Here is a 15216-nt window from a genome sequence, read left to right on the forward strand (position 1 = left end):
TAATGCCTACAACAAAAGAGTAAAACACAGACAGCTTGAAGTAGGAGACCTGGTGCTCCGCAGAACTGCAGCTACAGGCAAGGCAAAGGTCCAAGGGAAGTTAACCCCAAACTGGGAGGGGCCTTATCAGATATGGGAAGAAATCGTACCAGGAGCTTTTAGGCTGATGCATATGGGTGGAACAGCACTAAAAAATTCATGGAACGCCAGCGTCCTTAGAAAGTTTTATGTGTAGTCACTAACCCAAAAAGGCCGATTGAGCCAGGCCTGTTATGGTCCATGAAATGAAAGAAAGTCGAGGAATTCAAAGCAGAAGAATCAAACCCTTAAAGTAGGTCAGCAAGGCTACTATCAGCTTGCTGACTCGGGGTAATGTATAATCAAAAATCGTGATTCAAACCCTTAAAGTAGGTCAGCAAGGCTACTATCAGCTTGCTGACTCGGGTGATACGAATCAAACCCTTAAAGTAGGTCAGCAAGGCTACTATCAGCTTGCTGACTCGGGGTAATGTATAATCAAAAATCGTGATTCAAACCCTTAAAGTAGGTCAGCAAGGCTACTATCAGCTTGCTGACTCGGGGTGATACGAATCAAACCCTTAAAGTAGGTCAGCAAGGCTACTATCAGCTTGCTGACTCGGGGTAATGTATAATCAAAAATCGTGATTCAAACCCTTAAAGTAGGTCAGCAAGGCTACTATCAGCTTGCTGACTCGGTGTGATACGAATCAAACCCTTAAAGTAGGTCAGCAAGGCTACTATCAGCTTGCTGACTCGGGGTAATGTATAATCAAAAATCGTGATTCAAATCCTTAAAGTAGGTCAGCAAGGCTACTATCAGCTTGCTGACTCGGGGTGATACGAATCAAACCCTTAAAGTAGGTCAGCAAGGCTACTATCAGCTTGCTGACTCGGGGTAATGTATAATCAAAAATCGTGATTCAAACCCTTAAAGTAGGTCAGCAAGGCTACTATCAGCTTGCTGACTCGGGGTGATACGAATCAAACCCTTAAAGTAGGTCAGCAAGGCTACTATCAGCTTGCTGACTCGGGGTAATGTATAATCAAAAATCGTGATTCAAATCCTTAAAGTAGGTCAGCAAGGCTACTATCAGCTTGCTGACTCGGGGTGATACGAATCAAACCCTTAAAGTAAGTCAGCAAGGCTACTATCAGCTTGCTGACTCGGGGTAAAGTACCAGATTCAAACAGCACAATTGCATAAATGAGGGCAAGCATAAAATAGAAAAATAAAAAAAACAACACAATATCATAAGCATAAGAGCAACACCATCTGAATAAAGCAAATTCGACAGCCAACACCAAAACTGACATTTGTTAGCTGATCAAAAATGGCACAAGGTAAAGTTTACAAAAACAAGCATAAAATATCCCAGGGCAAAAAGTGCCACAAACAGCTGATACCAAAAGTGCGTCTAAAAAAATAAACTAATCTTTAAAAGCAGCAACGCCAGATGAACCACAGGATGATACCGGTGATGACTGCCCGCACCTTCAAACTTGTTGATGATCCGTCTGGTTGGTACTGGAAGACAGCAGGGCAGGATCCAGGTAGTCTTCTTCCTTCAGCTCAATGGGAGGGAGAGTCAAGGGATCAGCATTCTGAATGATCTCCTCCGGAATGATCTGTGACTCCCAACCGGTTGGTACCCTGTGCTTTTCCTCCACCAGGAAAGCATACTCAATATCCTCCTTGGTAAGGCCAATACCATGAACGCCACAACGGTGGGCAGCAAACCAGCCACCGTTATGACTATCCGTGATACGCTTACTATAGGTCTGGGACCGAGAAAATCGCAAGGCACCATCCCGAGCACCGGTCTTGTAAGCAGCTTTGGCCTTCTCATCCGCCCCCAGCAACTTCTCAGACAGCTCTTTGTTTTTGGTCTCCTCTGCCTCCAGTTTGTTCGCAACATTCTCCAACTCTTGGTTGCGTTGCTTCACCCTTTTCAGCTCAGAAGTTTTTTGGTCCAGATCTTGCTTGGCGTCATTCACCTGCTTCTCCAGCTCAGCCTGCCTTTTCTGAAGGTCTTCATTCTGCTCCTGGTAGCAGAGGTACAGCTTCACAAGCTCCACTGCAGAGTTGCAGGCCTACAAAAGACAAATCGTCAAAAAACAACACCGATTGCATACCTTGAACAAATATATATATATATACAAAAAGCATACCATAAAAGTAGCACCGATTTCATACCTTGAGCAAGTCATTCATATGTTGGGCAGCCGGCGCGTCAATCTCAGCAGCAGGATTGTCGCGAGGAGTAGCCAGATCCTTCAAAGCCCTCCAACCCATGCAACCACCTCCTTTGCAGTCATCGGTGAGTATCGACTCACCACGAAGAAGATCAATTTTAGGGTTCCAGGATTCGTCAGGCTCACCAGGAGGAACCTCAAAGTACTTCATCTTCCTGGGAGTTAAGCAAATCGGAGTCTTCTCAATCCACTCTCCAGGACGGACGAAGACACCCATGTTCAGACCAGAGCTGGTACCAGCGCTCTGGCTAGGGCGAACATACCCAGAAGAGGTATGAAGAGTAGGAGGCATGAGAGGAGGAGTCTTCTGGCCCATACCAGCAACATCAGTATCATTAACCTCTTGCTCCTGATTCTGGCGGGTTGGAGTCATAAGATCCACAACCATCAAGTCTGGTTGGGCTATCGGCTCAACATTCTCAACAGCATCACCCCCTTGGCCTGCGACGTTCGCATCGGCAGCTGATTCAATACCCTTCTCAGGAGACTTCTGCTGAGACTTGTCAGGGGCAGGCTGTGTAGTACCGTCCCCTCGAGACCGATTCACCCGAGTGAAGGGTTGGTTACGATCGCGAGGACGCCTGCCAGTAAGGGCAGCACCACGACCGCAATCCAAACTTTTAAAACCACCAGCCATGTCAGGAGCAGTATGGACGGTCTTGAAGACAGGTTTTGGAGCAGGGTTGTCGGGAGCAGTATGAGTCGTTTTGAAAACAACTCCAGTGGGTGCACGGATGGAAAGTGGTTTGGGAGCTGGTATGGAGCTTAATCTTTTTGTCTTCTTAGCAGGAGACTCACTCACAACCTCCTCCCGAGTCGAACCACGCTTTTTGTTGGCTTGGGTTGCGTAGGTCGACAGAGTAGAAAACACGCCTTTCGGATTGGGAGGGTTATTGGTAGTAGGACGACCGTCTTCGCCCAAACCAAGAATAGCAAAGTTGAGAGTATGCAGACCTGGTAAGAAAAAACAAACAAAAGATTTAAACACAGACAAACAGCAAATGCGTACAAAACAAGAAAAGCATACTTAAACAATATAAGAGGGGGATATAGCTATCAGCCCCACGACCATACCAAGAGTATGGGTGTGGCACAAGCCAACTGCAGACAGCGGCCCATTTCCCAAAATATACTTAGCAGGAGGCAACCAGTACTTAGGAACGGTCACAGACTTCTGCAAACCGGTGTCAACATGCAAACAGGACACAAACTGGTGGGCCCTTTTCTCCCTGAAACCCAACTCCCGAATGGGGTAATGGTTCATATGAGGACGGGGGAGATGAAAGCGAGTCCGAATGGGGAAACCAGAAGGCACTCTCAACCAGTAGAACTTCTTTTCCCAATCTTTACAGCTAGACAGCTTGGGGTTGACTGTCATTTTGCTTGCCTTGGTGTAAAAAGACCACCATCCAGACTTCTTCTTGTACTTTTTCAACCAAATCAGCCGCCTAAACAGGTTAATGGTTTGGGGCCATTGTTTAAAAGATAGCAGCCAGGTAAAAGCCACAACATTCCTCACTACCTGAGGCGTTACCTGCGCCAAACATACATTCCAAGCCCGGAATACCTTCTCTATAAAAGGATGAAGAGGAAATCGGAGGCCGAAATCTAGATGATGGGCATACACGCCGATATGATCAGGAGGACAATCCAAAATCACACTCCCCTCAGCAGGAATCACGAGACGGTACCCTTTGGGCAGTTTCAAATACTCTTTGGCCCAGCGCGGATGGTCGTCTTTGATAGCCCTATCACGGAAAGATTTGATTATTTTAGCTTTGTAAACGGCACTACCAGCAGGAGGAGGACTCTCAACCCTGTAGCTCATCTCCTCCGTATCGGAATCTGGTTCCACATCCAGATCCCCTTCTCTCAAAACCTGCTCACACAGAGAGGTCACGTCTTCACCATCATCCCACAACCGGCCAATATCATCATCAGACTCCAAAATTGAATCCCCTACATCCTCATCATCTCCCCCACCACTACCGGCGGAGTTATCGGACCCCGCAACATCGTTAGCACGACTGCTAACCTCCCCTTCATCCATCTGACGGCTCCCACCAGCCACGTCCTCTAGATGGGCACCCCTGACGGCATCCTGGTTAAAAGACACAACAACATTGCCAAAGTTAGTGCCATAGTCACCATATCCTTTACCGGCAGGGTCCATAAATTGCGTCCATGATCGAAGTTCGTACTCAAGGGCAATAGAGGGAGCATCCACTGCCGGGATTGTTTCGCAGTTATCTACTAAATTCAAATCATGACGAATGTCGGCTCGTACCTGTTTACGCATATGAGCCTGTAATTCCTTTGCAGCATCCTCGTAAGACGGCTCAAAATAGTCAGAGGCAGACGGTTTATCATCATCCTCAAAATTGACATCCTCAGAGGTAGACGCAGGGTCAGCATCGTCATACCCATCCCCACTCAACACATTATCACTATCTCGCTCACTCGACATTACACCCAAATATAAACCTATACGAAGGAAGAAACAAAAACAAAAAAGACTATACCTTCTCGCACAACGGAAATTTAGCAGCCCAGAACCGAGGTACAACACTTCCGCAAGCACCACAGTCAGCAACAGAAACAACGCCGAAAAAATAACTCGCAGGAACAAAGGAGAAGATTTGAGAAAGAGAGAGAAAAGTTTGAAGAAAAGAGCGAAAGTGTTTTGACGTTTTAAGAAAAGAAAGTTAAATAGTCAAAAATCGAGGAAAACGGGCGATTTGACAGTTAAAGGCAGTTGAAAGGACAGAGCAAATCTCAGCCATTGAAATAAAATGATAAAGCGACACGCGTCGCATAGCACGCAGATGCATCACACGTGGAATAAATTTAAGCGGTACAAATTCAAAATACTTCCTAAAAAATTCCAAAACCTCAAGGGGGCTAGTCAGCATCCAAAACCTCAAGGGGACTAGTCAGCATCCAAAACCTCAAGGGGGCTAGTCAGCATCCAAAATCTCAAGGGGACCAGTCAGCGTCCAAGCATCCCCAAAGGAGCATATCGGTAAGAGGGAGCAGGACACCCTATCTGCTTAGTTTCAGCGAAATTACAGGTGGTATTCACTACGAGAAAGCTAATCAGCACTTAACACATAAACACACCAGCATTTCGCGGAAAGCGCGCAGTCTGAGGGGGCTAGTTGTAGGGAGAGCACTAGTTTCAGAGCAAGCACATCAGTCAAGACAGATATGCTCACTCTGAGGGGGCTAGTTGTACGGGTATGCTACCAGCTGGCTGGTAGCATCGCCAAACTGTTAAGGATAAAGGCAAATAATCCTTAACGGCAGTTATTATTCCCTACCAGCATCTCTTACAAGCCGGTAGGGAGGAGGCACGTGACCAAACCAAGAAGTCAACGGGTCGCTATCAATCGGGTAGGACCCATTTGTCCGTACGGCCGACCCGCGCCTATATATATGGGCTTCATTTATGACAAAAGGTACGCAAACACAATCATTTCCACTAAAACCAAAATACTTATCACTCATCATACCTGACTTTAGCATCGGAGGGGGGATCCTCGAATCACCCTCGAGGCTAGTTCATCTTTGTTATCTGCGCAGGATATCATCAGGATAACAGCAGCACTCAACCAACAAGACATCTCCAACCGTTCCCAAATCCTACCGGAACAGATATTACTCCATCCATTTCTAACAGGACATTTGGTATGCGTGAATGATTGTGGGTTGGAATTTCTTGATTTTTTTCCCATTGACTTGTTTGGTAGTGATGGGAAATAGATTGAGAATATATAACAAAACTATGTAAATGCCCTTATAACACAACTCATTTTCTTATTCATTGATGACATTTTGCTCCTTTCTCGATTCCTTTCGTCGATTCTCACCCCCTCTCTAAGTACGCAACAATCTAATCTTATTATCCCCTAAAATTAACAAAAAAAGAAAAAATGAATGTCACCATCTGAAAACTGCAAAACTTCTCCTTCCTTTTCTTTTCTTTTTTTTTTTTAGATACCAGATTTTGAAAGCATCAAATGAAATCGGACTGGTCATCGAAATCAACATTACTGTCAACGGGAAAACGTGACTATTACTCAGCTTACTCGTTTTCAGGTGACCAATGCATTAATAGGATCATTAAATTCAGTAAACTATTTTGTTTTTGTTTTTGTTTTTGTTTTTATCAATAGATAATCCATTCATGCTCTTATTATAAAAAGCTGTGGCTAAAATCTAAATGGTGGCCTGGGTGATGATTATAATAAAGTCAGTAAAAGGATGATTCTTTGACATCACTATCCTCTGCTACTTGCCCTCCCATTTCTCTCTCACTTTGATTCTTTTTTGACTAACTCCATCACTTTTAAGCTGCTCCTAATTTAACTATTACAGTACTTACCAAGTACTCCATTCCAGCTTAGAATAAGGGATTACTACTAATTGTAATTACCTTAATTTCCGTAGACAAATTATTTGTATATTCAAGGCGCCGGTTTTTGTGCAATAATTTCTTGCATATACGTACCTCTTAAATTAGTTAAATGAACTTGTGTTGTTAAAGTATTAACATTTTGATGAAATTATGGCATTAATCTAAAATTAGCACCTTGGCCAGCAAGCTTCTGGAACTTCTTTTCACTGAAGACTGAACTATGATTATCTAAATAGCCATATGACTCTATTAGTAATGATACACATTAATTATGTAGGTTTAATCATTGGTTTTGATGATGACTGTTGCAAAGCTATCAGTATTGGATTCTCACAGTGATTAAAAAAATAAAAACGAAAGGAAGAGAAAGATGTTAATCATGAAACAACTTTATACTTAATCACCCTATAAATCAAGATTAAATAAAAGCAGCTCTATACTGGTCCCCTCTTGTTCCCTGCTTTAACTTAATTTTTTTGATGGTGTTTGAGTAGTGCAGTGTACTAGTTGTATTCTCTGTTTCCCATGCAATATGAATATGAATATGATGATTCTTTCTTCCCCACAGAACACTATTCTATTCTCCATCATCTTGGTTACTTTCAACAAATTGAAAATTGAAAATAAAAAATAAAAATTGAAAGGCTACTTGAGTTGGGCTCATTCTGTTTCTGTTTCTGTTTCTGTTTCTCTCTCCTCCCTTTGCTGCTACTCCAAATCCCAATGGAGATTTCACCAACCTTAAGCTTCTTGTGTTTTAACCTTGTTCTAGTTGCTTCCCTTGCAGCTGTGTACTCTGATGATGTCTTCTCTGATTCACTGCTCAGCTTAAAATCTGAGTTTTCAGATAATTATAATGCCTTGGGTGACTGGTTCATGCCTTCCAGGAGAAATCCATTTGATGAAATAGCAGCTTGTTCATGGACTGGGGTTTCTTGCAACAGCAACTCTACCATGATTATTGGGTTGGACCTCTCAGGCAGAGGACTCGGCGGCGAACTTACTGGTAAACAATTTCATGTCTTTGTTGATCTTGTTAGTCTCAATTTCAGCCATAATTTGTTTTCTGGGGACCTTCCTGTTTCAATCTTTAATCTCACAAACTTGAAGAATTTAGACATTAGTAGGAACAATTTTTCAGGCAATTTTCCAAATGGGGTTTCTGGGTTAAAGAAGCTTGTGGTACTTGATGCCTTTAGCAATGGCTTTTCAGGGCCATTACCAGCTGAGGTTTCACAGGTTCAGTCACTCAAAGTTGTTAACTTTGCTGGTAGTTACTTCAGTGGGCCAATCCCTTCAGAATATGGGAATTTCAAGAGCTTAGAGTTGATCCATTTAGCTGGGAATCTTCTTGGTGGTGAAATTCCTCCTGACCTAGGCAAACTTCAAACTCTGACCCACATGGAAATTGGCTATAATTCTTACCAAGGAGGCATCCCTATGGAAATAGGTAATATGAGCCAACTTCAATACCTTGATATTGCTGGTGCTAATCTCTCTGGTCCAATCCCAAAAGAGATTAGCAATTTGGCTAAGCTTCAATCCCTTTTCCTCTTTAGAAACCAGCTTACTGGGTTGATTCCTTCACAGTTGAGCAACTTGGTTTCTCTGCAAAGCTTGGATCTTTCTGACAATCAGCTTTCTGGGAAAATCCCAGAGAGTTTCTCAGAGCTAAAGAATCTCTCTTTGCTTAGCCTTTTTCAAAATGAATTGAGTGGCACTGTTCCCCAAGCCATAGCAGATCTTCCTATGTTGGATACTCTACTACTTTGGAACAATTATTTCTCTGGGTTTCTTCCAAATACCTTGGGGGTCAAATCAAACTTGAAATTGGTGGATGTTTCAACCAACAATTTCAGTGGAAAGATACCCCCTAGTCTTTGTGTTAATGGCATGCTCTCTAAGCTTATACTATTCTCTAATTACTTTACTGGTGAGCTTCCTTTTTTTCTCTCCAATTGTTCATCTCTCGTGCGAATTCGCTTCGAAGATAATTCACTTTCAGGTCCCATCTCATTGAACTTTGGCAGTCTATCTGATATTTCATATGTTGATTTGTCAAGTAACAAGTTAACAGGAGGCGTTCCTGAGGATATTACTCAAGCTTCTAAGCTTGAGTACTTCAACGTCTCCAACAACCCTGAGCTTGGAGGTGATCTTCCACCAAAATTATGGTCCTTGCCACTTCTTGGCAACTTCTCATCCTCCTCCTGTAACATATCAGGCAATATTCCCCCTTTCCAATCTTGCAAATCCCTTACTGTTGTGGAACTTAGTTCAAACTACTTGTTGGGGAATATGCCAGAAACTATTTCAGATTGCCATAGTCTTAGTATCATAGACCTATCTCATAATAACATCAGTGGTGAAATCCCTGAAAGTCTAGGTCATTCCACAAGCTTGGTGCTGCTAAATGTGTCATTCAATGATATATCTGGCTCAATTCCAGACAACAACCATTTTAGATTGATGGACAACAGTGCTTTTCTAGGCAACCCAAAGTTATGTGGGGTACCATTACAGGCGTGCCGGAATTCTAAGGAAATCCAAACTGAGTTATTGTGGGTACTGGTACTTTGTGCAGCTGTTGTTGTTTTTATAGCCCTTGCTGTTTCTGGAGTATATTATATCCAGAAAGAGAGAAAAAAAGGGCAATGGAAAATGATATCTTTCAACGGGTTTCCTAACTTGACTGCAAATGATGTGTTAAAGAGCTTTAGTTCTCCAGAATTCATGGAGACGATACAGTATCCATTGGTATCCTCTCCAATCTGTAAAGTCACCTTGCCAACAGGAATAACAGTTTCAGTGAAGAAGATTGAGTGGGACCCACAGAGAATGGAGGTGATGGAAGAGTTGATCATCCAAATGGGCAATGCAAGACATAAAAACTTAACTAGGTTGCTTGGTTATTGCTACAACAAGGATCTTGTGTACCTTCTATATGATCACTTGCCGAATGGAAATGTGGCTGACAAGATTTTAGGAAGACAGGATTGGAGTTCCAAGTATAAGACAGTGTTGGGTATCGCAAAGGGTCTATGCTTTCTTCATCATGATTGTTATCCAGCAATTCCTCATGGCGGTCTTAGGCCGACCAACATAGTATTTGCTGAAAGTATGGAACCCCAGTTGACTGAATTTGGTTTCCGGTTTTTGATGCAGCTTAACAAAGCTTCATTCCCAGTCACAGTATCCAAAATGCAACCAGGTATATATGCTTCTACTTTTTTCTTCTTTCATTCATATGTAGTACAGAGTAGCAGTTAGTCACATTTGACTGTTATACATACTATAGGAATTAAGTACAAGAAGCAGTTTACAAGTTCATTTAAATTGGTTTACCAGGTCAATACACATCAGTCAAAGAGGAGTTGTACATGGACATCTATAACTTTGGAAATATCATCCTAGAAATCTTGACGAATGGAAGGACTCAAAATGTGAGTAAGAGTATACTAAACAAGCCAACAGAACAACTGTTAGAGGAGATATGCAGCGAGAATGAAGTGAGTCCTCAAAATTCTTTGAGGAAGGAAATAAGTTTGATGCTTGAAGTTGCTTTACTCTGTACCAGAAGCAGATCAACTGACCAACTGTCTATGAAGGATGTCTTGAATCTTTTATCTGGTTCGATTTGTTGAATGTAAATATCAGAAGAGCACATCCTAGATGATAGTAATTAAAGTAAATACTAGTATACATAGCTGCACTGACTATGAGTTACCAATCATTTGCAGCTAAGATTGCTGAAGGCTATAGTATTTCTTCCCTTTTTCTAGTTTTCTCTGTATTTTACTTTAGTTTGAATTAAACTTTATTATATTCGTGGTCAGCTTAACTCAACAACTGAATTTTTGGAATTAATAACATTGCATTTTGCTGGACAATCTTTTATGGGGCATTGTTTTAGGGACAAAGAGAGAACGTATAGAAGCAAAGTAGAAAGTAGCTAACACCAAAAAAAAAAGAGTAGAAAGTAGAAACGCTAAAAATTTGCCCAATAGCCAAAATTAACTTTATTAATAATTAGGGTATACTCAAAAGCAAATGGATAGGTATATTTATTTTCTAGTTAGATTAAATAACATAGTTTCTAATTACAGAAACGACTTTTCTTTGTGCAAAATTGGAAAGATAATAACTCATAAGTACCCTTTTAAATGCATAAATGACTTTTTTTTGTGCAAAAAATATACCTAATATGAATCTGTTAACTGCAAGATTTAGGAAAGACCACTAAACAATATACATGGATCTAGAGAACCGTATTTTTGTGTCATGGTGCATGATTTATTCTCAATCTGTTAAAAAAATATCCCTTTTGTACTATAATATTATCCGTTTATACCATCTTTTCATAAATTTTGATTGGTTGTATGGTTGTATTATTTTTGCTCAATAAAACTGAACGGAAATTTTGGTAATATTAATCCCACCTATGATATACAGAGTATTTTTTTTAATAATCTCACCTTTACTATCCAACGACTTTTATTGAGCTTAAGCGCGCGTCAACGAGATGGTGAAGAATTAATGATGATGACCTAATATATTGAGGGAGAAAAGAGAGAGAATACTGCCACGTAGGGACATATTACTGCGGACAACATGTTTATGTCTTGTTGGGCCCAATAAAAGTCGTTGGGTGGTAAGCCCCTGTTTAGTTCACCTTATTTCTCCTGATCTGATCTGATCTGGTCTGATCTGGTATGATCTGATCTGATCTGGTCTGGTCTAATTTGATCTGGTCTGATCTGATCTGGTCTAATCTGAACTTATTTTTTCTGATCTGATTTGATCTGATCTGATCTGATTCTTCATAATTAAGTTTAAACAAAAATCTACATTTATTAATACTAAACGACTTACGTGTAAAATAAATATTACACAAATTTATAATAATTGTTATTATTTTTTTGACTTTGCTCATGATTTAACTATTCCTTATATTAGATAGGCTTAGACATGATCTAGATAGATCGTTATGATTTGGATATGATCTGGATATGATCTGTACAGATCAGTTCTGATCTGGACATGATTTGTACAGATCTGTTGTGTTCTGGACATGATCAGTTCTGATCTGGACATAATCTGTACAATTCAGTTCTAATTTGGACATGATCTGTACATACCAGTTCTGATCTGGACATGATCTGTACAGTTCAGCTCTGATCTGGACATGATCTATATAGATCAGTTCTGCTCTGGACATGATCTGTATAGATCAGTTCTGCTCTGGACATGATCTGTACAAATCATTTCTGATTTGTACATGATCTTTACAGATTAGTTCTGATCTGGTTATGATCTGTACGGACTAGTTCTGATCCAGTCATGATCAGTACAAATCAATTTTGATATGGACATGATCTTTGCAGAAAAATTCTGATCTAAACATAATCTGTACATAGTCGATATCTAGACCAGTTATAATCTGGACACATCGATTCTGATTTGGACATGATCTGTACAAATCGGTTTTGATCTTAACATATTGGTTAAATGTAGACAAGATCCTTGCAGATTTGAACATGATATGGACATGATCTGTAAAGATCAGTTATGATCTGGATATTATCTGATCCTATCAATTCTGGTCTAGATATATAATGGTTTTGATCTATAAAAATCAATTTTGATATGGACTTGACCTGATAATTAATGGTTTTAATTTGGACATGATGAATTTGAATGTTTTGTTAATGTTTTTTTTATGCCTTAAGTAATACTCCCTCCGTATTTATTTAAGGGGTAGACTTGGCCGGACACGTGTATTAAGAAGAACAATTGAATGAAATAAAGTAATAAAACAAGTGAGGTTGGATAGATATTTTAATAGGTAAAATAAGTGGGGACCATGTCATTTTAGGGGGTGGGAGGTGGGGTGTAGTACTGAAATTATTTGTGTTAATAGGGTGTTGCAACATATGATATATTAGATAGATTATTTAATTAGATGGTGGTGTTGATAAGTTACTAAAAATGACAAGTGTATTTCTTAAATAAATACGGTCGGAAAAGGCAAGTGTATCCCTTAACAATGATATAAATATACAATAATAATAATAATCATCATCATAATAATCGGGTATGGTCTGATCTGATATGATCTGAACTTACTTTTACTGATCTGATCAGATCTGATTTGGTCTGGTCTGGTCTGATCTGGTCTGGTCTGATCTACTCTGATTAAATCTGAAATAAGTAATAAGGTCCTAAAATAAGGTGAACTAAACAGGGCCTTAGTTCAACCAAATAAAATCGAGAAGAATGAGACCTTAGGCCCTGTTCTTCTAAACTTTATTTGGCTGAACTGAACTGAACTGAACTGAACTGAACTGAACTGTACTTAATGGAGCTGAACTGAACTGAACTGAACTGAACTTAATGGAACTGAACTGAACTGAACTAAACTGAACTGGACTTAATGGAGCTGAACTGAACTGACCTAAACTGGACTTAATGGAGCTGAACTGAACTGAATGGAGCTGAACTGAATTGAGCTAAACTGAACTGAATGGAACTTAATAAATAATAAATAATAAATAATAAATAATAAATAATAAATAATAAATAATAAATAATAAATAATAAATAATAAATAATAAATAATAAATAATAAATAATAAATAATAAATAATAAATAATAAATAATAAATAATAAATAATAAATAATAAATAATAAATAATAAATAATAAATAATAAATAATAAATAATAAATAATAAATAATAAATAATAAATAATAATAATAAATAATTAATAATAAATAATTAATAATTAATAATAAATAATTAATAATAAATAATAAATAATAAATAATAAATAAATAATAATAAATAAATAATAATAAATAATAAATAATAAATAATAAATAATAAATAATAAATAATAAATAATAAATAATAAATAATAAATAATAAATAAAATATAATAATAAATAATAAATGATAAATAATAAATGATAAATAATAAATAATAAATAATAAATAATAATAATAAATAAAAATAATAAATAATAAATAATAAATAATAAATAATAAATAATAAATAATAATAATAAATAATAAATAATAAATAATAAATAATAATAATAAATAATAAATAATAAATAATAAATAATAAATAATAAATAATAAATAATAAATAATAATAATAAATAATAAATAATAAATAATAAATAATAAATAATAAATAAAAATAATAAATAATAAATAATAAATAATAAATAATAAATAATAAATAATAAATAATAAATAATAAATAATAAATAATAAATAATAAATAATAAATAATAAATAATAAATAATAATAATAAATAATAAATAATAAATAATAAATAATAAATAATAAATAATAAATAATAAATAATAATAATAAATAATAAATAATAAATAATAAATAATAAATAATAAATAATAAATAATAAATAATAAATAATAAATAATAAATAATAAATAATAAATAATAAATAATAAATAATAAATATAAATAATAAATAATAAATAATAAATAATAAATAATAAATAATAAATAATAAATAATAAATAATAAATAATAAATAATAATAATAATAATAAATAATAATAATAAATAATAAATAATAAATAATAAATAATAAATAATAAATAATAAATAATAAATAATAAATAATAATAATAATAATAAATAATAATAATAAATAATAAATAATAAATAATAAATAATAAATAATAAATAATAAATAATAAATAATAAATAATAAATAATAAATATAAATAATAAATAATAAATAATAATAATAAATAATAAATAATAAATAATAAATAATAAATAATAAATAATAAATAATAAATAATAATAATAAATAATAATAATAAATAATAAATAATAAATAATAATAATAAATAATAATAATAATAATAATAAATAATAAATAATAAATAATAAATAATAATAATAAATAATAAATAATAAATAATAAATAATAAATAATAAATAATAAATAATAAATAATAAATAATAAATAATAAATAATAAATATAAATAATAAATAATAAATAATAAATAATAAATAATAAATAATAAATAATAAATAATAAATAATAAATAATAAATAATAATAATAATAAATAATAAAATAATAAATAATAAATAATAAATAATAAATAATAAATAATAAATAATAAATAATAAATAATAAATAATAAATAATAAATAATAAATAATAAATAATAAATAATAAATAATAAATAATAAATAATAAATAATATAATAAATAATAAATAATAAATAATAAATAATAAATAATAAATAAAATAATAAATAATAAATAATAAATAATAAATAATAAATAATATAATAAATAATAAATAATAAATAATAAATAATAATAATAAATAATAAATAATAAATAATAAATAATAAATAATAAATAATAAATAATAAATAATAAATAATAAATAATAAATAATAAATAATAAATAATAAATAATAAATAATAAAAATATAAATAATAAATAATAAATAATAAATAATAAA

General features: G+C 35.3%; 1 protein-coding gene across 1 annotated transcript; it reads left to right on the forward strand.

Moving 5' to 3' along the window:
• The first annotated feature begins 7165 nt into the window (after positions 1-7165).
• On the forward strand, positions 7166-10581 carry LOC110790113 (leucine-rich repeat receptor-like protein kinase TDR). The gene is made up of 2 exons (XM_021994871.2): positions 7166-9902; positions 10040-10581. The coding sequence occupies exons 1-2, from the start codon at positions 7415-7417 to the stop codon at positions 10333-10335; spliced, it is 2784 nt and encodes a 927-aa protein (XP_021850563.2). The 5' UTR covers positions 7166-7414; the 3' UTR covers positions 10336-10581.
• Positions 10582-15216: the final 4635 nt, after the last annotated feature.

This window comes from Spinacia oleracea, chromosome 2 (genome assembly GCF_020520425.1).
Source record: "Spinacia oleracea cultivar Varoflay chromosome 2, BTI_SOV_V1, whole genome shotgun sequence".
NCBI lineage: Eukaryota > Viridiplantae > Streptophyta > Magnoliopsida > Caryophyllales > Amaranthaceae > Spinacia > Spinacia oleracea.